Source organism: Cololabis saira, chromosome 8 (assembly GCF_033807715.1).
Source record: "Cololabis saira isolate AMF1-May2022 chromosome 8, fColSai1.1, whole genome shotgun sequence".
NCBI lineage: Eukaryota > Metazoa > Chordata > Actinopteri > Beloniformes > Belonidae > Cololabis > Cololabis saira.
The window spans coordinates 30,350,312-30,377,815 of NC_084594.1; the positions used below are offsets into that span (position 1 = coordinate 30,350,312).

Consider the following 27,504-nt stretch of genomic DNA (forward strand, 5'->3'; position numbering starts at 1 on the left):
CATTTGGAATAATACACAGAAAAAAGAAAACATTTTTTAAAAGTATTTATTATATAGAGGTCAAAAACCTCCCAATTTTGTCTTTAAAATTTTTTACATACATTTTCTAAGTATTAATTTGTTGGGTAATCTTTAGTATTTGTTTTGTTCCAGCTTTGCTTTATATTTCTAGTTTCATTTCTGATACTAAATACTGTAGCTCCTGTGACTATTTGTTACATAATTGATAACTAGACGTTTAATACTCCTGTTGCAGGCTCATCAAAAATAAAAACATTTTGAAAACATTTTCCAACTTTAACGGCAAAAGTTTAAATGATTGTTTTTGAACCTTTTGTGTCTTCTGATGATCAAAGCAGCAGACGTGATTTAATTTCAGATGTCATTCAATTCATGAGTCTCACACCTATATGACTTTGGGAATTCTGTAAATGATTTAACATCTCTCTAAAAAAAATGTGTGAATCTTTTTTTTTTTCCCCTCCTGTCTTAACTGTTACGCAGTCAGATACTACTTCTGCACAAACCACTTGTAGCCGCCATGTTAACACATAGTGGCACAATAAAGCTTCTGAATGATTTCTGTTTTAAATGTTAAAAAACTAAGCAAACAGATTTTGAAAAATGTTTATTCTTATTATGTACAGGAAGAAGTAAACAAAGAAGGAAGACATGGACATAAGCTCATAGAAAAAGCAAGCATGGGATTCAGTTATTATTTGTATTCAGTAAAATCTTTTTTTCCCCCAAACCAGCATGTCCCTGTGAAGCAGAAAACCTTGTGAACTTCAAACAAAGGTGATCATCTGATAATGATTGAAACTTTGTTCAAAAACCACTGAAGTAGTATTTCTTAAGCCCTTTAGATTGCGCTCCTGCTCACCGTCTTGTTCAGAAACTGCCGACTCCTGGTTACACCATTTTTGTACGCTCAACGTTCATGTGGGAAATGATGAAGCCTCTCCAAAAAGGAAACAGCATTCTTTTAATTTATCCGTCAACTATTCAGTCAGAAGAGAGAATCTGATTTGTGATCACACCGTGTTGAACCAAAACGCCTTAATTGATAGAATGCAAAATAATACAGAAGCTAGAAAACACTATTTTCAGCAAGACGGTACCTGAACTAATGGCGTGGTTCCCAGAGCACAACTGTATGAATCTCCTTGGTGAACGATACATGGAAAGTAAACTTTCTACCCTGGTGCATTCTCTGCACAAATGTACAAAACATATCTATTTGTCTATGAAGATCAATGCAACTTATCGGTGCTTTTTAAAAAGGTGACTATTAGCTCTTCATTCCAATTAGCACTATGAAGCAATTAAGTTTGAGAACACTGTTTAAAACCAAATGCATCAAAGCTGGAAAAATAAAGTCTGGGAGACAGACAAATTTGGCTCCTCTGTGAACTGAGATAACATTTCTTACATTTATTCCAAGCTTTCTTTCTGTTAGTATTCTTTCTTGTTTTTGTAAAAGAAAAAAAGAAACTGATTTTAAATCGGACAGTGAATAATGAGCAGTTGAGACATCTGCAGTAAGGAAAACAAATGAACTTGATTGATTGATTCTATGCAGGCCACATAAAGATGAGCCATAAATACAAGAGAACCTAACGCTCCTTCTATAAAAGGTGAGATCTATAAGAGGAGAAAGACTTGGCAGCACTTCCTCTCTCGATCGTTTTAGGTGTATGCAGGAAGGCTGAGACATGACAATTTGGTGCAGGCACGATGAATGTTTACCGTACGCGTTCAAGTTCAGAGCTTTAAAACTAAATTGATCCTTTCACAATATGAGGGTGTGACATCAAGCATGGGCAGCCTCTAGGAAGTGAGCCATGGATGGGAGAGGCATTGGGCCGCAGTGGCCCTCCTTTCAGGCACCAGGTCTAGCATGGGCAGAAGGAAGCTGCTGAACGTGTTGGCTTCCTCTTTGGACCACTCGTACTTTTCCATCAAGACGTCGAACAGACCCCACGGCTTCAGCTTGGTGATGTGACGCAGGTCACCTAAAAGAAACACGTATAACAACTTAATTACAGAGATGAATCTCACAAAAGGACCAGAAGAGAGTGGCAGTCTTGCAGCACGCTGCAGTGTTTCTAAAAAGGATAAATCCCCACTCCTGCTTCTGTGAACCTGAAACAGCAGCATTTAATTTGGAAGTTTCTGCTCTGAAATGAGCAGATGGTTGCTCCCTTGAGCTGTCAGGTGTTTAGACTGAAATAGAAACTCACGGACCAAATAGTGGTGCATGATTCAAAAGTGTTAACTGAACGCAGCAACAGCAGGCAGCTGGTAGCGGGTGGATGTGTTTACCTTTCTTGGTGAAAAACTCCTTGGAGTATTTGCCCGCCAAGATCAGCTTCCGTGGAACTTTACCAAGCAGCTCGATGATCAGCGCTATGTGGTCTGCAGGGAAACAAATGTGATGAAGTGCACAGTAACCTGCAGTATTAAAACACCTACACTAATATATCTGACAAAAATTGTAAGAAAAGATGAGAGCTGCTCAGATTTTTTGTGGCTTCAAATGTATATGCATAATTTAAATTTCACTGCTTTTTCTTCCTGCACAAAAACAAAACAAACAAAAAAAAAAAACATCTGATGTTTTGGCAACACTAACCTTCATCCCTGGAGTAGTCGTCTCCAGAGTGGGGTTCAAACAGATAATCTCCAGTTGCAAGCTCGAATGCCTGAGGAAACAGACAAACAACAAGTCAACAACAAATACATGTGTGGATTTAATTACAGATACATTGACTAGTATGACAAATTTAAAAAGCAAGGTAATGTGGACATTCAGTCGTGACTTCAACTAATCTGAATCTACATTTCCCTCAAAAACAGTGTTTCGGAGTCACTGTTGTGAGATGACAGAAAGTTGCGACACTATTGACAAGGCATCTGTCAAATGTGGCCAGTTATTATTACTGACCCTGAATGCATCTTAAAGTTCAAATATTTCCAGTTTTTTGTGTGTATTTCTTTAGGTAATTAGCACATTTTGAGGTATATGAGTCTGTCTTACATTCAAAACACTATTGGTTTAATCTTTTCTTTGAAGGGAACATCATTTTCACAGCAAACATTCTTCTGTATTGAACAAGACTAAAATGTGTTATGGTTATGGTTTAAGTTGCTACATTTCTCACCATAATGTAGTTCTCTAAAAAATGAAGGGCTGTGCTGTAGGAATATTGTTGTTTCTTTAATTTTTTGTTTTAAAGTGTGAACTACTGCCAACTAATTATATTGCAAAGGAATCCCTCTAAGGCAGGGGTCGGCAACCCAAAATGTTGAAAGAGCCATATTGGACCAAAAACACAAAAAACAAATATGTCTGGAGCCGCAAAAAATGAAGTCTTGTATAAGCCTGAGAATGAAGGCAAATGGCGAAAGTCGAAATGTCGAGGAAATAGTCAAAATTTCAAGAAAAAGTTGAAATGTTGAGAAGTCAAAATTTCGAGAAAGAAAAAAAAGAAAAAAGGAAAAAAGAAGAAAAAAGAGGGGGAAAAAAAAAAAAAAAAAAGTTCTAAAGTTTCCAGGACATGAGCCCAATCACACAGAGAACACCAGAGTTAACTAAAGCTCATTACCAACACTGACATACAAGCGCTGAACAAGTAATTATATATCAATATCATAAAACGCAATTTTGTAATGGCAATGAGCAATTACCAAGTTATCACGTGATGCGAGAGTGAGCAGAGGACTGCTTCAATTTCGCATGCTGAGCTTTAAATATGTTGCGCTAATTAACCAAGCTAGATCAGCTGAAACTTTAGTCTCCAAGAGTAACGGCACATCCAATGACAGATTATTATTATTTTTTTTTTTAAAGAGATGCTGAGCAGTGTCATGTGTTTAGAGCAGGCCGTGCTAACGTTGCTAATTCACAAATACAATTACAAACGTGTTCCAGCACTTAAAAAAAAAAAAAAGAGAAATATTTTAAATATGCAATTAAAACATTTTCAACAATTAAGCCAATGAACCTCCTTGATGGTTACTTTATCTCGTAGTGGGATGTTGATTACTAAGAACTTAATCTTAGGATCCGAGCTCTGATTAAAACCACAATACTCTTCAGTGTGATGCTGATTTATCCCCCTTTTTTAAAATGTACCTTCACGTGAGTAAGGGAGATCGTAACTCGTCAGTCTCCATTCACTGCTCAAACTAGGATTAAATTAACTCTGGGGCACATTCAATTTCTTTTATTATTTGATTTGTGAACATCTTAAATAGTTCAATTTAACTGTATTTTAATTGGTCCCAATATTAAATATTTTGCAAAACTAGAATTTTTATTAAGATTAATCAATTAACTCTTTCAAATATGAATAACCTTAATTGTTTTGCTGGTACTTTTATATTTATACTTTATGTCTTTGAGGTAGATTTGTTGGTTGGTGGTGTTGAAGTTATCTGGTTAAAAATGTCTAATAAAAAAAGAAAAAGGCATTAGTTATACTATTAATAGTCTGTATATTGTATTTAATAACTAAATTAAAGGATGCAAGACTTGAAACAAAGATGCCTAGTCTTTGGGATGAACATTTTATACTAAATGTATAAAACATTGTGTTAGTATTAAGATCACCCTTTAGGGTTTTTTTCTTTGTTTTTTCTTTAAAAGGTGGTGCGGGGGCGACGGGTGGATATTGAATCAGAATACTGGGGGGGGAATTACAATTCCAAAATTGTACCTCCCTATGTCATACCCATCCTCACAGAAATGGAGTTCAGGCTTTTGTTGAGCTTGCTGGTGCAATGACAGTCTGACCGTCTCTCATCATTTGCATGACAGCGCATCCCTCTGTTGTCTTGGGGCTGTGTGTGTGTGTGTGTGTGTGTGTGTGTGTGTGTGTGTGTGTGTGTGTGTGTGTGTGTGTGTACATAAACATGTCTGTTTTACCATGCAGGCTGTGCTCCAGATGTCTGCTGGAGTGCTGTAGCCAGATCCAATCAACACCTCAAGTGAACGGTACTGCCGTGTCTGGATGTCATCTGTGAAATGTTTATGCTGCAAAAAAGAAGGGAGAAATTGTGAATGATGCAGCAGTCTAAACTGACTTCAAACTAAATATTAAAGGGCAACATTTTTACGTGTTTAAGAATAATTAGTGATGCACCGATTGTTCAGTAACCGAAATTGTTCGGCCGAAAATGGCAAAAAAACACTTCCGGTGTTCGGTGGAATAAGTGGGAAAAAAAACGAACAATTAATAACAGCGTTGTAAAATAAGGAAATAGACTGGCCGCTCCGTCCCGTAACGTTGCGCACTACATAAATCGTTGGCCAACCAAAAACTAACCCCATAAGAATTTTACCTAACATTCACCAGGAGGTGGAACCAAAACAACATAATGCTGGGAAATTAAAAAAATTTCATTTTTTTATGTTCAATAAATATTTTTTACCTTGTCATTTTGTAAAAGATTTTTTTCTTTGAAAAGCATGCCTAAATCAAATGTATTTGATTCATGCAATGGTGAAAAAATTGGCAAAATAAATGAAAAACAGCTGAACCATGTTCGGTATTGTTCGGTATTCGGCCAAGTGTTTATTATTATTTTCGGTTTCGGTTTCGGCCACAAATTTTCATTTCGGTGCATCACTAAGAATAATAAAAGAGCCAGGACATATAAGCAATAACCCACAAGACTAAAACCAGTACACCTCATTATTAATGACCAAAAAGAGCCTTGAAACCCAAGGAACACAACTAAAAAGTGCAAGACATGATCTGGGCAGTGTGTTTAAGGAGTGCTTTATGGAGCCCCATCCTGCAACCCAAAGGATGTGCTACCAACTTCCCAGTCTCATGCAAGACAGAGGGCCTGTAGAGTCCATGATTCTACAGCTTAGAGGTGCAGTGGTGTCACAAGACAAACAAAATGTAATTAGTTGAATGCTGTGTCTGACTGGTGTGTATTTTTACTCACCACCCAGCAGGCATTGCCGAGGTCAGCGATCTTAACCTGCAGCTTGTCAGCATTTAGAGGCTCAAGGGGGTTTATCAGCATGCTTCCTGCTGTGCCTGGCAGAGACAAGAGGAGGGAAGCAGACATGAGCTGATGAGGGACTGACACAAAGCAAAATTCAACTATGTGATCACATAAACTAACCAACTAATAGTTTGGCATGTTGTTGATGGATGACTTTAAATGGGAGGCTGCCCATACAGCGTCTATACAGTTTGCAGTCAAAAGTGTATTTAAAGATGCAATGCAGGATGAGTATCAAACACAAGGTGAAGGGAGTTAGTGAGCAAAGAACAGCATCTATAGGCCCCAGTCTGACTAACACAACCTTAGCTCTGACACGGCCCACTCAGCTTCAGCTAAACTGAAACCATGCTGCCCACACAGTTCAGCGCCTCAGCTGTTTTTGAAGTTCAGTGTATGTGATGTAATGTACACTTCATTACAGGAACTACAGCACAATCTGATTTTAAACGGTTAGGACATCTTTCTCATATGGATTATGCAAAATCAGATTTTAAATATACTGTATTCTGTACTGTAATATATGTATTCAATGTCAAATAATTTTCTATGATTTAATCACTATTCATGTTCCTACAAGGCGTATGCTTGACTTATCACGATCAATATGATAGTTCAATAGTTATCAATAAATATTTCATTTTTTATAAATTCAAATCAAATTTCCACTGAGCAGCACTGGTCTAGAACGGTAAGCCTCGGCCTGGATTGTGATTCAAGTGGCAGATGTGTGGAGTGGACATTTATAACCGCATCAGCTACAGTGTGACATCGTAGCTCTGAGACAGCGTCTCTCACATCTCCTGGGCTGTCTAAGGAGATTTGCTATGCGCTGCCATTGCTGTATACACCAGCAGAAAGGTGCCAAAAAGTGGGACATTGTGGCAAAAAAGGTTATTTGGGCAGCCTCTCAACATTTGATAATGAAAAACACAAAAATAATAATATTAATATTTAAAATTATATATAATATTTTGTAGCAGACTGTGGAAGTGTGGGTTAAGTGCCCTAAAAACAGATTTCTACCAGAACTTACTGTTCTGGTCGACCTCTTCAATCGCTATTTTTGTTTCCTCTGGAGCATCAATGCCCTCCGCCTTGTTTTCATCGTTCTCCCCCTCCTTTCGCTCTACGGTGATGTCTGGGTTGAGAGATGCAGGGAGTTGCTGCAGGGCAGGGTCAGGCTCTCCGAGTGGGGCATCACAGGCAGGATGCTCCTCCTGGTTACATAATGCATCTTGGGTCTCTGTGTTTTCTGATTGGTTTGCATTCTGCTGGTCTTCCTGTTCCTCTGTAAGCTGTTTGGTCTCATGTGCCTCTGGACTGGCCTTGCTCTTTGGCGAGGAAGCTAGGCCGTTGCAGTTGACTTCCATTCTGGTCCCCTCCTTGCCTGCATCCCGTCTCTGTTCACCAAGCGGAGGCGTCTGCTGGGGCTGCTCGTCGGGAGTCGAGTCTGTGGCAAAAAGATTCAGTTTCATTTAATTCCAATGAAAGATCATTGCTTGTTAAGACTTGGCACAAAAGTCGAGGTTTATAAGGTTATATGTATATTTTGCCCTGTGTATCACCAATGTGACAGTATTTATGCAAAGACAAGTTGTTTTGTGGGTAGTATTATTATTATTATTGGTATTTTGCAATTTCGTTGAAATCATAATACACTCGGGCACAGATCATCTGTCCACAAAAATAAGCTTTTAGAGACAAGGTTTTTTTTATTTGTTTGTTGTCTTTAAAACACAGGTAGACCACCCTAAACAAAGCAGTTACATCTGCTCTCACAGCCAGAGTAGGTGAGTTCACTGGGTGCACCGAAGGTTACGTACTGCAATCTATGATAGCACTACACAGTCTCATTTAAACCGTGCTACACAATCATTTCTGGTAATCAGCATGGCTTTGAGGTAACATCTGACCACAACTAAAAGATGAAGAGTTAAGCACCACTGCTCTTCCAGACATCTCAAATGTACTCAATCTTGTCTTTCTTTGTCCTCAAATTGTTGCACTTGCACAGCCTTCACAAGGGACAATCCCAACAATAAATATGTTAGTGTAAAGAAAAAAAGATTAGATGAGCTGCACCCACTCTTGCAGCCCTCAACACCTTCAGTCGAAGTAGGAGCTAAAGCTGACAAATACCGGTGAGCTTATGAGCCATTCAGTATCCAGATTCAGAAGCAGGATGTGGCCACTTATTCACCTGCGCTCGTGTGGTTGGTGATATCTTGAAGAGTGGCCGACATGGAGAGGCTGGCTGAGGAAGCTGTATCTTCCGTGGTCTCTGTTGTCTCCTCGTCATCCTCTTCCTCTCCACCATCAGGCATTGCTCCCCCCTCCATCTCCTGGATCCTCTTCTCCAACATTTCTGCCTGCTTCTTTTGCTTCTTCTTCATCTTCTTCTTTTTGTTCTTTGACATTTTGACCAGCTTGGGAGTGATGACAAGAGAAAAAAAGGTTTGTGTGCATCTGTGTTCACATAACAAGAAAATGTCGGTTTCGCGTTTCGTTTGTGGTTTTTGTTGCAGATTTCCAGTGTTCGACGTGTGCCTCCATGTGTTCTTGCTTCCTGGTTTAGCAGCGGATGTCAACCCCCCCCCCCAAAAAAAACCACTGGGTTTGTTTGTTTGTATGTGTGTGTGTGTGTGTGTGTGTGTGTGTGTGTGTGTGTGTGTGTGTGTGTGTGTGTGTGTGTGTGTGTATATATATATATATATATATATATATATGTATGCGTATGCGTATGTATGCATATATATATGTATATATATTAAATATAGTAACAATGCACATATATATGCCTTAGGTTTTTACCAGCATGGTATCAACCATTAATATCTGTGCAGACAAGGTAAAAAAATAAATACAAATTAAATCATAATCTGCGGTAGGAGAAAAAATAAAACTTACTGGTTTGGGTGCTGGGGCTGTACTCACTGTAAGAAAATGGCACATATGAGAATATTATATTATTGCTAGAGGTGCAACTCATCCATATGCTCCCCAATTCCTACTCTGTTTCGCTGGCTGAGGTCATTCTGTCCTAATTAACCATCTCAGCAGCGGCGCTGGGCTCAGCAGGCGTTATACACAGTAAATTCAAGCTGGGGACCAATCCAGTGGGAGCCCATAGTGACCCTTGGCTAAGGTCTCATCTATTATTAGAAACACATTTAAATACAACACCCTTCAAGTTTCTAAAAATTTGCATCACCTACAGTACGGAGGATTACGACACAGGGGTAGAAGAACCATTCTTCTTCTTTTTATTACTAATATTAATAATCTGAACCAAACAATCTTAACATAGGTTCCAACAAAACAATAAATAACCAGGGACAGTTGCTGGCTGTAATTATTTCAATTGAGTATCGTATATTTGATGTAAACTACTAAATAAATGTGATTCCATAAGATATAAATATCTTAAATTCATAAAGCTCCTAAACAACAAGCTTATTGTCAGACTTCTTGTCAAACTAGCTAAACTTGTTCAACAGAGAATGGAGAGAGAAGTTGTGACCTGCAGATCCGGAGGGAGGAGCAGCGCCGGACTTCTGCCACTGTGTGGCTTCAGCAGCCATCTTCTTGATGTAGGGCTCGTTGACCGTCAGCAGAATGTTCTCTGGTTTGATGTCTGTGTGGATGATCTTACACTTGGTGTGGAGGTAGTCTAAACCCTGGAGGACCTGTAGTGGAGAAAAAGGTCTCAAGGATGAAGCGTTTTCTGGATTAAAGCTAAAAGTTGCCCAATTTAACAAAGGCACAATCTTCATACCTGTTGTATAATGCTTTTAACGCAGGGCAGGGGTAGGCCTTGATAATTGGACTTGATAATCCACTTCAGTAAGTGGTAGCCCAGTACCTCAAAAACCATACACACATCTGAAGAAGCACAAGTCAAGGACTGATAAGATTCACAAATTGCCTCTCATCTAGTTAAATTAACATCAAAGCTTTAGGGGTGTAGTTTTGGATGTTATATAGAGCCAACGAAACCATGGAAACACGCTAAGTAATTAACTAGTTCTTATATTACTGCTCTCTGTTCGAAAAATAATAGCATTGGAAAATCCACCCGCAGCTGGCACAAACAGAGAACTGTTTTTCCAAGATCAATAACTGGTGTATTTTAATGAAATAACATATTACTTTGCTCATTCTTTGCAACCTGATGAAAAAATACAAAGATGTCAGTTTTCTGAAGACGTTTCTTTCGCGCCAGAGGATACGGGTTCCATTCATGCCAGAAATTTTGAAGTCGTCAAGCAGCTGCACCACTCTCTCTCTACTGGGGTCTCTGGGATCTGTGTTCCTCACCTGGGGGAATGCAAAATGTGGGAAAAGTAAGAACTTGAACAACTGGGGAATGAACCATTGTGACGATCTTTAAGTGCCTTACGGATCTGAGCAGCTTGATTTCATCTAGAGCCGTCTCTGTGTAATGTTCAGCACTTTTTACTACTTTCATGGCCACAAAACGCTTCTCCCTGAAAATGACAAGAACATAATTGCTAATTAAGCACATTACAACCACACAAGTGACATTTAAATATGTATTATCTAATATGATTTTTCGGATTGTAAATTGTGAATAGTTTGTGTTTATGCTAGGGGTTTGCACACATTGCGTGTATATGTACAGATATACAGCACATATATTTTTTATGTCAGTCTACTTTTTATACAGTATTTTATGGCCTTTGGGTGTTGTTTTTCTTTAGTTTTTGTTTTCCCAGCCCTGTTCTGCTGCTGATACATCTAAATTTCCCCACTGTGGGATCAATAAAGTTTACTGGTCTGTCAGGGACCAAAAGCAGCAAACAGACAATTAAGTGCCGTCTTTTCACTTGAAATAAAACTTACATTTATATAATAAAAGCAGACCCAAATGGCATGTGAAAATTACAGTACCCGTTACAACTTGATGGGCACTTTGTGGGTGCAACCTTTGCCTTGTGAGAAATTTTTACTTTGCAATTAACACCATAAAACGCATTTTATGCACACAGTGCTGCATGCTGCCCTTACTCATTCACAGAGGTGGCAGAGCACTCTGTTAGCATGTGCCTTTAAATATCATGCTATCATCGAAGATTTATGCCCTCAGTGTCAATGAACTGAAAACTTAAACCACCAGTCAAAGGTTTAACACATCTTCCCATTCATTTATATGGGAAAGAGTGTTCAAACTTTTGACTGGTAGAGTAAATGGTGGCTTCAAAATGAGCATAAAAACTACTAAAACAGTAACTGTAACAAAGTCTAGTTGTACAATTACTACTAAATATGTTGCTTTTCTGTTTGAGGTATCATCCTGTACAAACTTCCGCTTTAAACAGTTTGATTTAAAAAGATACAAATAAAAAAAACTAAACATTATAGGAGTGGGTCAAATATCTTGACTTTAAGAGTATGATCCGCTCAGACTGACAGCATTACTGTGAACACATTCATAAATACTGTCTTCAAGTAGGAACATGGCTATAGTTTTGGCTCACAGTGACTTTTATTTACTTACTGTGTATGCATATGGCATGATTTTTTGATATTTAGGGAAATAAACTATATTAAAGCGTCATTATTGGAAACATAATACTCAAAGTCTCAGTTTGAGTGGAAGCGTACACTTACTGGATGTCCCAGGCCAGCCACACAGTGGAGAAGTGCCCCCAGCCGAGTTTACGGATCACATGGTATCGCCCATTGAATAAATCTCCTATCTTGACATGGTGATATCCACCTGAACAAAGACAAATACAATATAATAATAATAATAATATTAATTAACAATCGCTGATCCTGACTGTTGCAGGATTTCAGGTAAACATAAACACTTCTATCTGTAAAAACTGACTGTTAGCTTACTCTACTTCTTCAAGTTTATTCACATGTACATTTTTGAAAAGGGAACAAAGGCTAAAGGCTGAATTATGGTTCTGCGTTAAACCTACGCCGTAGGGTACGCGGCAACGCGGGAGGCTCTCTGTAGCCTACGCCGTAGCCTGACGTGCACCTCCCAAAAAATGTAATGCGTCGAGGCGACGCAGACCCAACGCAGGCCGAGAGGGCTGTGATCGGTTTGCTTGGTAGCAACGCATTTCCAGTTCCGGTTCGTGAAGCAGTAGTGAACTTTCAGCGCTCTTTTCTTCGTGTGTGTGTGATTTTTTTTGTTTTGGTTTTTTGCACAATAGTTGTCCTTATCTCTTTGATTCACTGTGACCGGAAAAGCCGGAAGCTAGTGACGGAGTGACGGAGAAGGGTTCACGACGGCGTCACAGCAACTGAAAAGAATCCTCCAATTCTATTCTTTATTTCCACTGGGAAAGCCAGAAGTTATGGAGCTAGAACAGTCTCATAATTCAGAAATGCACACGCCGATCCACAAACGCACAGAACAATTCACACGTGCGTAGGACAAGATACACAAATTTATTTTTGATGCACACACAAATATAACCTGATTTACAAAAGTTTTTTTGTCTGTGAGCTGCCTGGATTTGCGTGTGACTTTTGAGACTCTCCTGACGTGACTCGATCCACAAATATGTTTTTTTTAACACGGAAGGATCTGCAACCAGATATCATCCTTTGTTTCAGCCAATCATAAGAGCGCACCCCACGTGGGGGACGATTTACGCGTAAACCAATCAGATTAAAGGGGTGGATACACCTGCTGTTTGAACTGCGTTTGCGTCGTTCGCTTAGAAAAGTGATTCAATATTTCGAGTTGGTGGAGTAAAGATAAATAAACAAGACAGCAACACGGGATGGAGAGGAGATCACTGCTCTGCTTTCCTTGTGATCTCGGTAAAGAAAACAGCGTGGTCGGAGATGGTTTGTCGGGCCGTTCAACCAGAGCTGTCGGGAGACTGGAGAGCTCTTAGTCCTGCCGATGCAGCAACTGATGATGAGAAACATTGGATATATTTATGTATTTGAACTACAGGTGTCTTTCAGGTGAACGAGCCTGTCGACGCGTCAAATGACGGGGGCGAATATACTTGCTGTTCATAACGCGACCTGCAGTTCTCGCTCCGGCCGCGAGTGGCGCTGGTCCCGGTCAGATACCAGCTGACCACAGTGACCAGACGCAGAGGTCGGAAACAAGCAGCTGTTATCCTCACATTTATGACCCACATCGCTGATGCACAGAGACAAACGTGTCAAAACAGCGGCGGTAGATCAGGACAGTCCTGGTGCAGACAGAGTCCTGCTCATGGGAAGATGCAGCGGTGATGATGCTGTTCGGGGTTTAGTCCACCGATCATCAAACATCTGAGCAGGATACAGAGGTTCTTCAGTTATCAGTCGACCGATACCGACTTTGCTCCAGATATTTTGGTAAATTAAACTCCTGACGACATGCGCGTGCTGCTCTACCTGACGCTGCAGCTCGTCCCCGTCAGGTAGAAAGATGACGGCCAGCTCTCTGCTGCGGTCCGTCTGGTTCTGAGCTGAATCAGCGGGACAATCTCATGTAACACGTCGTCAAACCATCCGATGTTTCTCATCATCAGTTGCTGCATCGGCAGGACTTGGAGCTCTCCAGTCTCCCGACAGCTCTGGTTGAACGGCCCGACAAACCATCTCCGATCGCGCCGTTTTCTTTACCGAGATCACAAGGAAAGCAGAGCAGTGATCTCCTCTCCATCCCGTGTTGCTGTCTTGTTTATTTATCTTTACTCCACCAACTCGAAATATTAAATCACTATTCTAAGCGAACAACGCAAGCGCAGTTCAAACAGCAGGTGTATCCGCCCCTTTAATCTGATTGGTTTACGAGTAAATTGTCCCCCACGTGGGGTGCGCTCTTATGATTGGCTGAAACAAAGAGATATCTGATTGGTTTCAGATCCTTCCGTGTTAAAAAAAACGTATTTGTGGATCGAGTCACATCAGGAGAGTCTCAACAGTCACACGTAAATCCAGCACAGCTCACAGACAAAAAAACGTTTGTAAATCAGGTTATATTTGTGTGTGCATCAAAAATAAATTTGTGTATCTTGTCATACGCACGTGTGAATTGTTCTGTGCATTTGTGAATCTTGTCCTGTGCATTTGCGGATCGTCGTGTGCATTTGTGAATCGGTCAGTGCATTTGTGAATTATGAGACTGTTCTAGCTCCATAAGAAGTAGACATGAATGAAGGTGGAGGAAAATGGAGGAAAACAATTTGAGCTCCAGCAATGCTGCAAGATGAGCGACAAACCTTACCCCTGCAATAGTCATTTGGATCCTCCTGCTCATCGTCATCGGAGCCCAGGATCTCCTCATCCTGCTCTGGAAGTGGAGAGTCTGCCTGACCCTGCTGAGGACCGCCACCACGACCCTGAGCCTCTGGTCTGAGAGAAGATAACAAAACACAGACAAGGATGGTAAGGAAGAGGAGAAATTAGATGGACAGGATAAGAAAGGAAGTGCAGTTGAAGGAACGCTAGCAGCAGCAAAATACATGAAAGAGTTAAAAGGAAAAAAAAAAACTTTGTCCAAAGTAATTCATAGGTAAGATATGGGATAAGTTATTATATCTCACCAAAATAAGAATAAGTGAGAGAGTTGTCAAGTTTATTCAGGGCCAACTGTTTATGTACTGTGACCCCTACCAAAGAGTTACCACTGAGTAGGAAACGCTGGTGACACCAGCGAAAGATCGATGCTGCAGACTTCTGATCACCAGCAGATCCATTTTGGCATCGCTTCAGTGAATGCAAAGTATAAACATCATGCATACAGCAATGACGAATTTGTTTTTCCTCTAGTCAGTAAATGTATTATGTACAGCAACAACCTAGTAATGGACGATCACGCATTTTAGGTTGTTGACAGTGGATTCGCAAATGTGATACAAGACAACACCTGCACATGACCCCATTTCTTGACATCTTTATATTTCTGTTACGTGCTTTAACAACAACAGTTCAGGAAACACACACACAGACTCCCATTTACACCATGTCTTCACAACTCTGCTTATAGTGGCCACTTTTAGGGCGTGGAATCTCAGCTCAAATGCACTTCCCCCCCATAGAGCATGATTCTTTAGAAATTAATGTTGCAGCTTATCCCATTTACCTCCTAGGTTATGGGGGAAAACAAAACAAAATAAATATCAGCATTATTCAAAACTTTGTGGAGACAAACACACTCAAATCAGGGCCTATGTCCTCACAGTACCTTGTAACTCATAAGACATATTTTCAGATTGCCAAGGCAACCAACAATATTACATGGTTGTGTTGGAATTAAGAGGTGCAGTCACTTTGAACATCCAAACATTTGCACTCAAAACACAGAAAATATTTCTGAGCATTCCCTTTAATTGATCTGAAGCCAGAAACCCATTAATTAACAACCATCTACTATAATTTCATAAACGCTGCAAACTCTATTCATGAATGCAGAATGGTCAATTTTACCATCAAGACACATCTTTAGATGCATTTTTTTTGTACATTTAATAACAGAATGCTATTTAAATTATTAAAGAAATAAAAAGCTACTTAAATAACACCCTGAAAGGAATGGGTCATAAATATATGTGGATATTCAACGTTGATCTATTAAAAATAAGTTCGTTTCATTTTAAATTCTGAACTTAAATTAATGGGTAGCTTTTTTTTTTTTAAATATTGTTTACCAAGATAAACAAGATTTAGACTTTCAGCCTCAGAATTGGAAGGGAGAGTATACATGACAGCATTATAAATACTCACAGTGAGAAACAAAGACAAATACTTACTCCAAGACCCTGTCTGATTGGCCTACTTGTAATAATACACCCACGATATCAGTATTGGAGTCAATATCTGTGCTCATGGATACTCAAGTGATGCTTTTACACAAGAGATCTGATGGTTTAATGACTTAACTATACTGACCTGCAGCATTTAAAAAAACACTTCATATATGAAGCGACACAAGGGAACCTTTGCCAGTTTTAGCTCCAAGGTCCCCCTGTAGGCGTGGAGGTTAAGTAGCTTTGACGACACTCAAATTTAGGTCTCTGTCACTATCATTTTTCTTTTCCAGTATTACTCTAGAGTCTTATAGTACCCTCTGTTGAAGTCCGCTGCAGCTTTATTAGGTGATTTTAATCACCATTATGTGTAACACAGTGCTGTAAAGCGATAGATAGATGTGAGGAAAGAAAACACATCCTAAAAGTAATCAAATGTTCCTTCAAATTAATTGAACCTGATATTCTAACCTTTGTGCAGCTTAAATAATGCATTAAAACATCATTCCCAAATGATATTACCTTTTTTCCCTCACTACTTACAGCAGAGTCAAGGCAGACATAAGGATACTTCAAGGACTTCTGCAGAACCAGAAAAACTTGGACCCATGTCAAGATTACCTGCGACTGTCCATGGGTGTAAAACTTTCCCCCTACAAACACATGCATCCTACCTGCAAGATGCACGGATGCCCATGAGAGGGGATGCAAGGCGGAGAACCAGAGTGCAGATGCTGAAAGAACCCGTTACTCCATCAGACAGGAAGAAAATAAATAAAAAGGGGTTGGAGGTTCAGAGCACACCACTGGACAGAGAGTTAAAAGTAGAATGGAGAAACAGAAAGTGATCTGTGCTGATGACTGAAAAGCAGGGACTGGCTAAGAAGATGAGAAAATGTGGAGGGGGGGTTGCCTTGAATAGGCTTGAATAGAGAACGCTGGAAAAAGACAAGCGTCGAGAAGCGTATAGTTGAGGCTCTGCAGCAGACTGAGAACTGGATTGCAGGGCACCACTGCACACGCACCGATTCCTGCTCACTTTTTCCTCCCCTCACAGATTCACAGTCTCTCTCTGTGACCGAGAACTCTCCTTGGCTGTCGTCAGCCTCTGGCCCAGCCTCCCTCATCAACAGCTGCGAGATGATTGGCTGACAGAGCGCAGCACTGCATTGCAGGTGAGGTACAACATCAGCCCCCCCCAGTCCACCTCCTCATCAGATCAAAACAACACCATTCCTCTTTCCCCTCTGACTGTCCATCATCATCCGTCTTGTGCGACTGCCATTCCAGCAATAATTAGATAGAGTTTTTTCCTTTTGGACATCAACAGTAAATTATTCTGAAATATATCATTGTTATTCTATAATAAATGCTCTTGCTGTAAAATTATCAATGAAATGGAATTTGTATGTTTATGCCTATTTCAAACTTTATTTATAAAGCACTTTAAAAACAGCAGCCACTCACCAAAGTACCGGCCAGTGGTATGTGCTCGTCTTTATTATTGATAACATCTAAAATCAAAATTGACACAACTACTTATAAATAGACACAACAACAAGGAGGAGCAGGAATTTCTCCATTCCTATGTGGTCACTCCAGTTGACTGAAGCATGTAAACATCATTGCCTTTGCAGCTTCCATGAAACCAAGCGATTATAGCCATTAACTGTACATTTTCCGAGCACACTGTAACAAATGTTTGCACAATTTTTTTAACCTTTATGTGCTGGAAAAATCTATAGAAGAAGCAGCAGAAGAAATAATAAATGTGCTGTTTTCAAAAACATATACTATTCTACTGGTGCATACTGGTTTTGTATAAAATCTTGTACATAGTAGTATGTAGGGGTGTATTACCTCTAAAATGTTTTTGAGAGATTTAGTTAGCCAAGTCAGTGGATTGTACAGGGTTTGACACTGTAATGAAGACAAACAACTAAAAGGGCTGAGGTTCAGTGTTCTCGGTTTTACACTGGATCTCTACTTCAACCTGACCCGAATGTTAATGCCACCACTGCCATAACAGCTGCTTTTAGGGTTGATGTTTCAACCTGAAAAGCAGCTGTTATGGCAGTGGTGGCATTAATATTACCTTTGAGGTTGAGTATCTGTTTTATTTCTGCACATCTCTTACTATGACCACACTTGTGCAATTATATTTTTGAAAAGCCGTTTTAAAAACAAAACCAATCCACATTGATATTTCAAACCAGTGTCAGAGCCATCCACGTTACACAATCCTAAATGCATTATCATATGACAATCCATACTATACACGATCTTTGTTGCAGGGTCAGAGCTTAAAATACCAGCAATTGTCCAGTTTGGAAACTTTACATTGCAATTAGGGGATATATATGGCAATACATGGGAATAAACTGGAAATTTTCACACCAATGCAGACTGCTCTTACAAATGCGGACTCCAGCTGCACAACAGCTGATACTCAGGGAATCATCTGTGTCATCGTCGCACTTTTGTTTTTTTCTGTTTTTATTAGACCACACCAGCTGAATTTAAACTAGAACAGGGTCTGTAGTGGATCAACAATTTCCAATCTGAGGGTTTAACTCACTGAAACAGAGTGGATGCCACGTGTAGCAATGACAAAAATGTCTTAAACAGTACCCATGCTGTATGAGGGCATACTTACAGCCAAAGACTGTTACATCTCAACCATATCACTATGGTGACTAGGAAGTTTCCCAAAAACAACACTTCCACTAGCTTTTTCTCTGGGTGCATTCAAGCTCAATGTTTAACAGCTTTAACAGCAGCCAGCCAGTCAAAGGCAATGCAATATTGGCGAGAAGAAGAGAGAGAAAAAAAAGAAAAAGCATTACTTCCTCACAATCTCTTTGTTAAGGTTTGCCATGATGCCTCAATGTATCAGAACCATTTGTTATTATTACACCTGTGTTTTACCCAAGCGGTTGCATTGGTTTTCTAGTCATAATTAGCCAAACATTCAGATCCTTGAATGACCACTAGGGCTGTCCCTAAAAGCAAGTCAATCACTATTGACGTCCTTGTTAATGTATCCAACTTTGAAGCGCAATTAACATTAGGGCTGCCACTAATGATTATTTCCTTTTCGATTAATCGATCGATTATTTTTTTTAATCTTAATATTAATCTTAATTTTTTTAGATTAATTTCCCCCCCATTTTTGATACATCTTTCTGTTAAATGCCAACAAATAATACATTTTACCACTCACAACTTTTTACTTCAAAAAATAAAATAGATTTCATACATAAACCAAAGCATAGGTGTTGTATCATCTGGCTTATTCAGAACAATCTCCATAAATCTAATAACTTATTCAAACCCCAAAAAGTGCAAACACTGCTTAAGACATCAGAATCAGAATCAGAATCAGCTTTATTGGCCAGGTTCGAACATTGTCCAACAAGGAATTTGATTCGGTTATTTCGCTCTTTGGTAGTAAAAAAATAAACAATAAACAAATAAACAATAAACAAATGTGGTATTACTATCTACAGTATAAACATTTTAACATTTTAACATTTTAAGGTGCAGCAGTTTGACTTTGTGTAAAAGTCCATACTTCTAAACATAAGACTTACAACTTTGGGCAGAACTTAACGGTTTTCCATCACAGGCGTTAATCACTGCACAATTCATGTTGAATATGTTACTTTTTTATTCTTAAATTATCTTTTACCAGGTGATAGCACAAAGAGGGATGTATATTTGCCAACTGTTATATTGACAGACAACACAAACTTGACATTAATAGAATTCAATGTTGTTTCGTCGTAATTGCTCAAAAAAGACCCAAATAGGCTGGAACACTTTAAAGCAGGTAAGCCGTTACCGTCATTGTTTTATTCTACACACCAAAAAATGATCAAGCCACGACTTACACATGAAAACTATAAAATAAACTATACTTAATGCGGCTAATGCATTTACTGTCACTTAATAATGAGATAAATGCTTATATTGTTATAGCATCACTTTAAGGTTTGAGAACCACAGAATGTTTTCTTTGAGATGCTAACGCATGGCGGTTGTGCTGCTGTAATGCGCTATTACGATTTTACAGAGCACCATTTTGTTGGGTTTCCCCTTGAAAAAGTCCCAAACCTGATGCTTGAATCCGGTTTTGAGAGGTAGAAGTTTCATTCTCTTAATGTTTGTTACTTGTACTAGCCATTGTCAGGGTGCTGTGTGTGTTGATAGGCAATGGATCAACTCTGATACCTAATGTGACCAGCAGAAGAAACTACCTAGTTACATGACTACGGTGTATGTTGGGAGACCAGAGATGAACAAGAGTAGCTACAGGTGAGGTTTGCTGGATGGTATTCGTTCGTACATTAAAGTTTGAGAACAAGCTCATTATGGATTAAAACCAAGTGTCATCTTTTAAGATTCAAATAACATATTGTGTACATAAGGCACATCGATGCACTCTATGCAAGTCGACGTATTTACGTCATTGATGTAATCGATTACGTTGACGCGTCGTTGCAACTCTAATTACTCTAATCTACTTCCAGGTTGAAGCTTGCCCCTTATTGAAAGCAGACTCTGCCTGACCAGCCAGCCGATTCAAGGTGGGACTGAGGTTTGCCAGGACAGCTGTGCTAACAAATGGGTGCGGGTCCCAGCTAAGCTTGTTTGCTCTGTCAGTGCTCGTTTTAACTTCAGCAGCACTCGTTTTGAGTATCATTGGTAGTGAAAGGCAACATTTGAAATGATGGTGGATGGACAGCCTAGATCACAGTTCATGGAAGATATGGTTAATCATTAGTGATGCACCGAATGTTAACCGGTAATGGTAACCGAAATTGTTCGGCCCAAAAATAGCAAAAAAACACTTCGATGTTCGGTGGAATAAGTGGGGGAAAAAAAACGAACCGTTAATAACAGCATGTTTAGATGACGCCATCAAACAGCGAGCAGCGTGGAGTGAGGGGCGGTGTTAAAGCGGTGTTAAATGCAGCAAAAAGGTCAGCATGTCAGTAATGGCGCTTTTGCACTAGTACCTCCTCAGCTCGGCGCAGTGCGGCTCGTCGCGGCTCCACCCGTTTTGTCCCCGTTTGTTTTTCCAAGTTCAAAGTTTATTTAGACGGGACAATGCATATTAATGAACACTACATTAAGCAGTGTAAATACACCAGGTTTAGCAGATATGCTAGTTTCCACCCGCAGTCCCCACAAACAACCAGACACACCTCACACTCACACCTACGGGCAATTTAGAATGATCAATTTACCTAGCATGCATGTTTTTTGGACTGTGGGAGGAAACCGGAGTACCCGGAGGAAACCCACGCAAGCACGGGGAGAACATGCAAACTCCACACAGAAAGGTCCTGCTGGGCCTGGGAGTCGAACCAGCAACCTTCTTGCTGTGAGGCAACAGTGCTAACCACTAAGCCACCGTGCTGGTTGGGGTGAAGCTGCTGTGATGTACTCGATTGCACAACCGCTTTGTTTGTGTCGGCGCTGATGAGAAATCAGCTGGAGTGTTGGAGAGTTGGACGAGCTGAAGAGTAAAACAGCCCGTCTACATCCCTTTTTTAATTCTCTCGTCAGCCACCAGGTTTATGAACATCTGCACCTCAGAGTTGGATCACCAAACAGACGTTTTGCGCTGTATAATAAAATCGCTGCGAGCTGTGAGTCGCTCTCGCGCTGACTCCCGCTTCCTGATTCAAATGTCTGACGGCTCCGCCCCCGACCAATCAGTGGCGCGGAGGGTGGTGAGGTCAGAAACAGTCCCGGCTCAGCCCGGATAGAACCTCGCCAGAATGGTTACAGAAAAAGTATCTGCTTGGAGCAGCTCTACCCGCCTCAGCCCCTAGTGCAAAAGCGCAAGACGGGGCCGTGGCGGGTAGAAGCGAGCTGAGTAGGTACTAGTGCAAAAGTGCCATTATAGGCCTAATGTAAGCTCAAAGATGGCCAAAAACATTATTTTGCTAATTTATTTATTTTAAGTTATTGTGCCTTGTTGGTATAATGTCTGCTGGAATATTTAAAAAATGCTGGGAAATTAAAAAATATTCAGTTGTTCATGTTCAAAAAATATTTCTACCTTGTAATTTTGTAAAAGACTTTTTTCTTTGAAAAGCATGCCTAAAGTAGGGATGCTTTGATCCAACTTTTTCACGTGCGATCCGATACCACAGCCCTAGTACCGATCCGATACCAGCGCATATTTCCATCTCTCTGATCTGACCAATAGATTCACTTTTTTTAGTACTTATTTTGTAGTGTGGAATAATAGAAAAGGCTTGATAAAGTGACATTGCTCAGAATGAGAATAACATACTTCCTGAGATGAATAGTCCACAACAGTAGGTTATTATGACAAAACTTGACCCATTTATTAGATATTCATTTTTTTTTACATAAAATAGGCAGTAGCATTAAATCAAATAAATAACATCCCAACATGAAAGCCAAAATAAAAAAAATCAAGCAAGTTTAAAAACAAATGTACTAAAAGTAGGCTTTGTTTGACATATTTACCATAAATAAAAGTCATGACTTCCAAAGTCAGATAAATTCTACTGCCAGTGGCAACCTGTCCGGTGTGTGGTGAAAACAGAACTACCGGTAGGCATAATGTAGCGAGGCTCGAGGTGTTGAATTAAGCGTTGAAATCCCACATTACTCACTACTGACAGGGGCTGGTCACCAAGCACAATAAACTGCGCAATCTTTTCTGTAACTGCTTTTCTTGCTGTCTCGTTGGAGTTGTTCACGCTTTTCAAATGTTTGGAACAACGTTGGTTGTTTGAGGAAGCCGCCGGAATGCTGTTGTTTGTTTGCCAACGAGCTCTGCAGGAACTCTGCATGCTCGTTCGTGTGATATTTCTTCAAGTGTTTTATTAAAGATTCAGGGTCATCATTATGTACGAGGAAAACATTTAATTTGAAGACAGTGAAGAAAGTTATGGTTCCTTAGGCTGAAAAGAACTGTTCACATTCTTGTATGCTCAATAAAAGCTTTATTTTCAAGTGTATAAACACTTGGACAAATGGATACCAACTCATAAACACGAAAAGTCTAAATATCTTTCTACAAATACGTTGAACCTGAACCAGGCCACAGCAGAACTAGTGATGAAAGACTCACCTGCTGAACAAAGGGAAGATATTGTTGGTACCGGTACTTTAATTTCAGAGGCCTCATAAACAGAATTACCAAGTTCATCTGGCTCTAATTAAATACCTTTCACATTAAGTAACAGGCTTAAACTAAACCCTGTGATTGATGACTGATAATCAGCCAAATCTGATAAACGCCTTCTGTGGCTATCATCCAAAAACACAGTTCAAGGTATCCCACCATCAAAATTGAACATTACCTATGTATTTTAACATCTGGGTGTGTTTTTTTTTGTTTTGCGCCGTTTCTTTAGTTGATAATGAAACTCTCCTGCACCTAAAAGTCAGTTGAAATGTTAAACTGCCATGACACATTTCCCAACGGGACAGGGAATTGTGATTTTGCTTTCAAGCGCCAGAGTTTAATGCAGGACCACAACCACTTAACATCTCCATCGCTCCAGAGTACATCTGACATGACAGCGCGTGTCAACATCTCCTGCTTTCTTCTAGCTGTATTGTTTAGACACATCCAGCCCTACGAGATCTCTGAATTAAACAAACAGGGGCACAGAAGAAGACAGGGCTCTTGGGGACCAAGATGTGCATAAAGGATTGCTGTGCCAGCTTCCTCCCTCCAAACAAAATCAATTCAAAGTGCCTGATCAGCAGAATGAAGCAGCAGTACTAGGTCAATGTACTGAGGCTGCAATGCACACAGTGTGTAAATGAATGTCGTGCAGTGTTTTTAAATTTAAGCACCAATCCTACTGAAGGCGATGAAGCACCATGCTTGAGACAATGTTTTGCAAGTTGATTAAATTCCCTTTAAATTAAGTTTTATTTTTAATAATAGCCATTTTTAAATTTGAATATTCAAATGAAAATTTCAATGTAAAAGGGCCCTGACGTCATTAAAGGCTGATTAACAGTTTTTTTCATGTTATAAGTACAATTTTAAGCAGAAGGTGCACTTCACCGCAAACCAAATGACACAAAAAAAGACAGTAAAAGAGGGAGAGGGAGGACACTACGGCTTTGTATTCTACTGCATCAGTTACAACCATTGCCAGTTGTTTTTTCTCACGACAATATAAAATATTACTGTGAAAAAAGCAAAAACCTTATCTAGTCCACTTTTCATGGACTGAAGATGGAACCAACTCCCCTTTACACAGATACATAAATGTATGTACCTTTTGGTCCCTGACAGAATGAGGAGAAAGGATAGTGGTTAACCTGCAGTATGAGGACAAATAGCAGGAGAGGGATGGAGGGAGAAAAAAGCTGTAGTGGGCTGCAGAGTAAAGACTCGATGAGTTATATAATGAACCGCAGCTATGGCTGCAAGAGAGATAAAAGTAAAATACAACAGAGAGCCAAAGCACTGGTAAATACTGCACACAGGCCATTCCTGCTCAGTCTCTTGAGCCTAATGCAGTGCTAAAATTACACTTTAAGCCAAGAAACTTACAGAAACAAGTGGTTTAATGTCTCAAGCATTCCAAAATAAATAAGTAAAAATCATAAAGAAAGAAGTGCATGTCATGAATAAATCTAAACATTGTTTTTCAAAAGGTGGGCTCATATTTACAACAGGGACATCACTTACTGCTTGCATACACACTAAGAAAAATACATCAGTTTACCAAGAAGACAGGAAACTATATGCAAATTGGAATCCAACAAAACATTGCTAACTGAGGTCCAAAAAAGCCAAGTCTGACTTTTTCTGTTTCCATCTCAAATACAAACATAAAAGCTGTGCTACTCACTTGCATGTCAGACCACTGGCAAGTTTTACCACAACTGTATTGATAGAAAAAATCCAGTCCAGGAGCCACATGATCAAGAGGACAGTAACCTGCAGCTTTGCTACTCTGAAGTGGATGGATTAAAAAAATCTGTAAATCTCTTTAAAAGCTAGAGTTCAAATTATTGTGATCTGGGAAGAGGTGTGGACTCCTCTCTCCTGTTTTTCCAAGTGAACTGTGGCTGCAGTGTCCCTCTCATCACAGCATCCACAACAGAGAGACTGACTCAAGAGTGGGAGGGAAGGAGTATGAGGGTGAGGGAGAAATAGGAGGTGATATGCTACAATGCGTGTTTCTTACAAGTGCATGAATGAATTAATGCATTTTCTACTCATGGACAGCATCCCCATTTCCCATTTCAGTTTGCACTATAGTGAAAAAGGACAAAAACCATATGGGGAGATGCTGCAAAAGAAAACTGTTAACTCATCTTGAGTTTAACATATAATGTTAAGTTTTCTTTAGTAGCAAACATACCATAGGCATCAGTGCATCAAAGATACCATGATAATATGATCAATATATCTATGACTGTGTCAAAAATTTACACATTTTCCACAAAAAAGTATTTTGAATTATCACATCAAATATTTGAAAAAAAAAAAAAAAAAGCTGAAAAGAATAATCTTCCAGGAATGCTTATTCCTGATTCTACTGAAAATAAGGATATTGAGAACTGCAAGAAATTATTTCTATTCATCCTTCGATACCATGTTATCTTTATGAAGAGAACCTATTCCTTATTGTTGCTCCACAAGTTAGCCCAAAAAGTTGTGCAATACTGCCGTGTTTTAAGTCTTTGAAAGGAGAATCAGCAGCACAAGAGTTGTTGGACCCAGCTAGTATTAGCATTATGCTGGCAATATGGTGTTATCTTAGGCTAGAAAATCCCACCAGGAAAACTGCAACATGCCTATTATACGAGACTGCAGTTTCCAGAGGTGGCATGAACGTTGCTAAAAGTTACACAAGCAAACCATATTTAGCATTTACAGAGCAGTAAAGTCCAAGGGAAAAAGGGATGAACCGCAGCAGCAAAGTCTCAAGATTGCTTCTCAAAAATTAGAGAAATAGGGCCCTGGATAGCTCAGTGGGTTGAGCGGGTGCCGTTTACAGAGGCTGACGTCCTAGTGCAGGCAGCAGGTTCGAGGCACAGCCTTTTGCTCTTCTCCCCTCTCTTTACCCAATTCCTGTCTACATACTTTTCCAATAAAAGCCACTAGTTGAAAAAAGAAATCAATGAGAAGTTACCCAAAAGTCCCTGTTGTCACTGAAGATAATGGATTGCGCTGCATAATTGAACATCCCGAGCAGCAGTTTACTTTCCCTCCAATTAATTTAAATGTGAAAACATAAATGCCTTTATTATTTCATATTTATTGGTGGCTGCATTTTAAGTGTAGCTCTTGAATTTCTTTATTTGAGGTACATTTAAAAAAAAATTGATTATTAAAAAAATATAATAAAAAGGAAATAAAATATCAATAAAAACCAGATCAGTAGTCAGTATCAACCAATACACAAATCCCAGGTATCAGAATCGGTTGAAAGAGAAAATGGCATCACAACCTCTCTATTTGACATTTAACTTAGAGGGAGGAGAGCAATTCTGACATTTAAGCAAAATGGTCACAAAGTTCAGCAAACAAAATAATAAAAACAGAAAGCTCAGACCATCCATATGCTTTAATTTGCTGCCTTGTTGTCTAAAAGGCCCACATTTTTACATTTGTGCTCTTATTTAATTCTCAAACTGTAACGTACAAGTGTAACACTGATGCTTTTACAGTAATCAGTTCAGTGAAGCAGTAAACTTTAAACTTTACATCCAGATGTCAATGAGCAGTTGTCAGAAAAACGTCCTCCTCTGTTATTCACTCCAGACCAAACTCAACACACTTATGACATGAAAACAAAACAGGAGGCGGTTGCCTACTTACTTTTTGCCAGGTTTCCTTGGCCTTGTCCTCTTCTTCCTTGCTTGGATCGCGAGTACTAAAAAGTGGAAGGGAAGCAGGTGCAACACAAAAACACGTTTAGAGATGTGTGCACATGCAAAACACCACATTATTACACTGCTGCTGAAACACATTCAAGCTCCTCAATTTTAGTGGAAAAATGTATCTGACGTGGCTTGAACAGAAGGTCATGGTGAAGGTTTAAATAAGCAGTTATTGTGCTTAGGAGGTTACAGTTAAAAGAAGAAATAAATCGGTCTTTGCTGTGTAATACAGACATTTTTTTATTTATTTAGCTGCTAAAGCCGGAATTATGGTTCTGCGTCACATCGACGCAGAGCCTACGCCGTAGGGTACACGGCGACGTGTACACTACGCCATAGGCTCTGCGTCGGTGTAACGCGGGACCATAAATCAGCCTTAACAGCAACTTGGTGCTTTTCGCAGTGAATGCAACATTTATGCCCATTATTACGCAGAGTCCTGAATCATCTTTTAAAAGACCCTGAAACAGCCAGGTTGAAATTATCGGTACCATTATTATAATAATAATTATTATTATTTATGAAAATGTTTTTTTGCGCAGACTTATTCCATAAAGTGAAGCTAATCTGATAGCGAGAGCTAGCATAAGGCACAACACACAGAGCGCATGGTCCACTTCTACTTTTCCCTCATTGTTAGGTGGTTTGTTGTAACGTTAGTTTAAACTGTTACTAAAAAAACACAACCAGTCTGATAGAATCCACCATCAAGGTTTTCGTGATACATTTGCTGTAAAAATCATTATCTTATAGTTAACAACGGTACCTTTTCTTTCCATGCCGAAAACCAGTCAAGGGAAAAGAGGCGTTCAAGGGCTGTTAGAAATCTGAG

At 39.6% G+C, this 27,504-nt stretch overlaps 1 protein-coding gene across 2 annotated transcripts; it reads right to left on the reverse strand.

The window, feature by feature from the left end:
* Positions 1 to 613: 613 nt before the first annotated feature.
* srpk1b (SRSF protein kinase 1b) lies at positions 614 to 27,504 on the reverse strand. Of its 2 annotated transcripts, XM_061727697.1 has the most exons (16): positions 27,439 to 27,504; positions 26,611 to 26,665; positions 14,243 to 14,370; positions 11,659 to 11,767; positions 10,427 to 10,514; positions 10,257 to 10,344; positions 9,803 to 9,909; positions 9,548 to 9,713; positions 8,935 to 8,960; positions 8,228 to 8,453; positions 7,061 to 7,477; positions 5,962 to 6,056; positions 4,931 to 5,038; positions 2,636 to 2,705; positions 2,326 to 2,418; positions 614 to 2,015 (listed from the first exon to the last, which is right to left on the reverse strand). In XM_061727697.1, exons 1-16 carry the CDS (start codon positions 27,449 to 27,451, stop codon positions 1,831 to 1,833), a joined length of 1,974 nt encoding a protein of 657 aa, XP_061583681.1. In that variant the 5' UTR covers positions 27,452 to 27,504; the 3' UTR covers positions 614 to 1,830. The 2 variants fall into 2 exon arrangements, with proteins under 2 accessions (XP_061583681.1, XP_061583682.1); XM_061727698.1 differs by lacking the exons at positions 26,611 to 26,665; positions 27,439 to 27,504 and adding an exon at positions 16,439 to 16,738.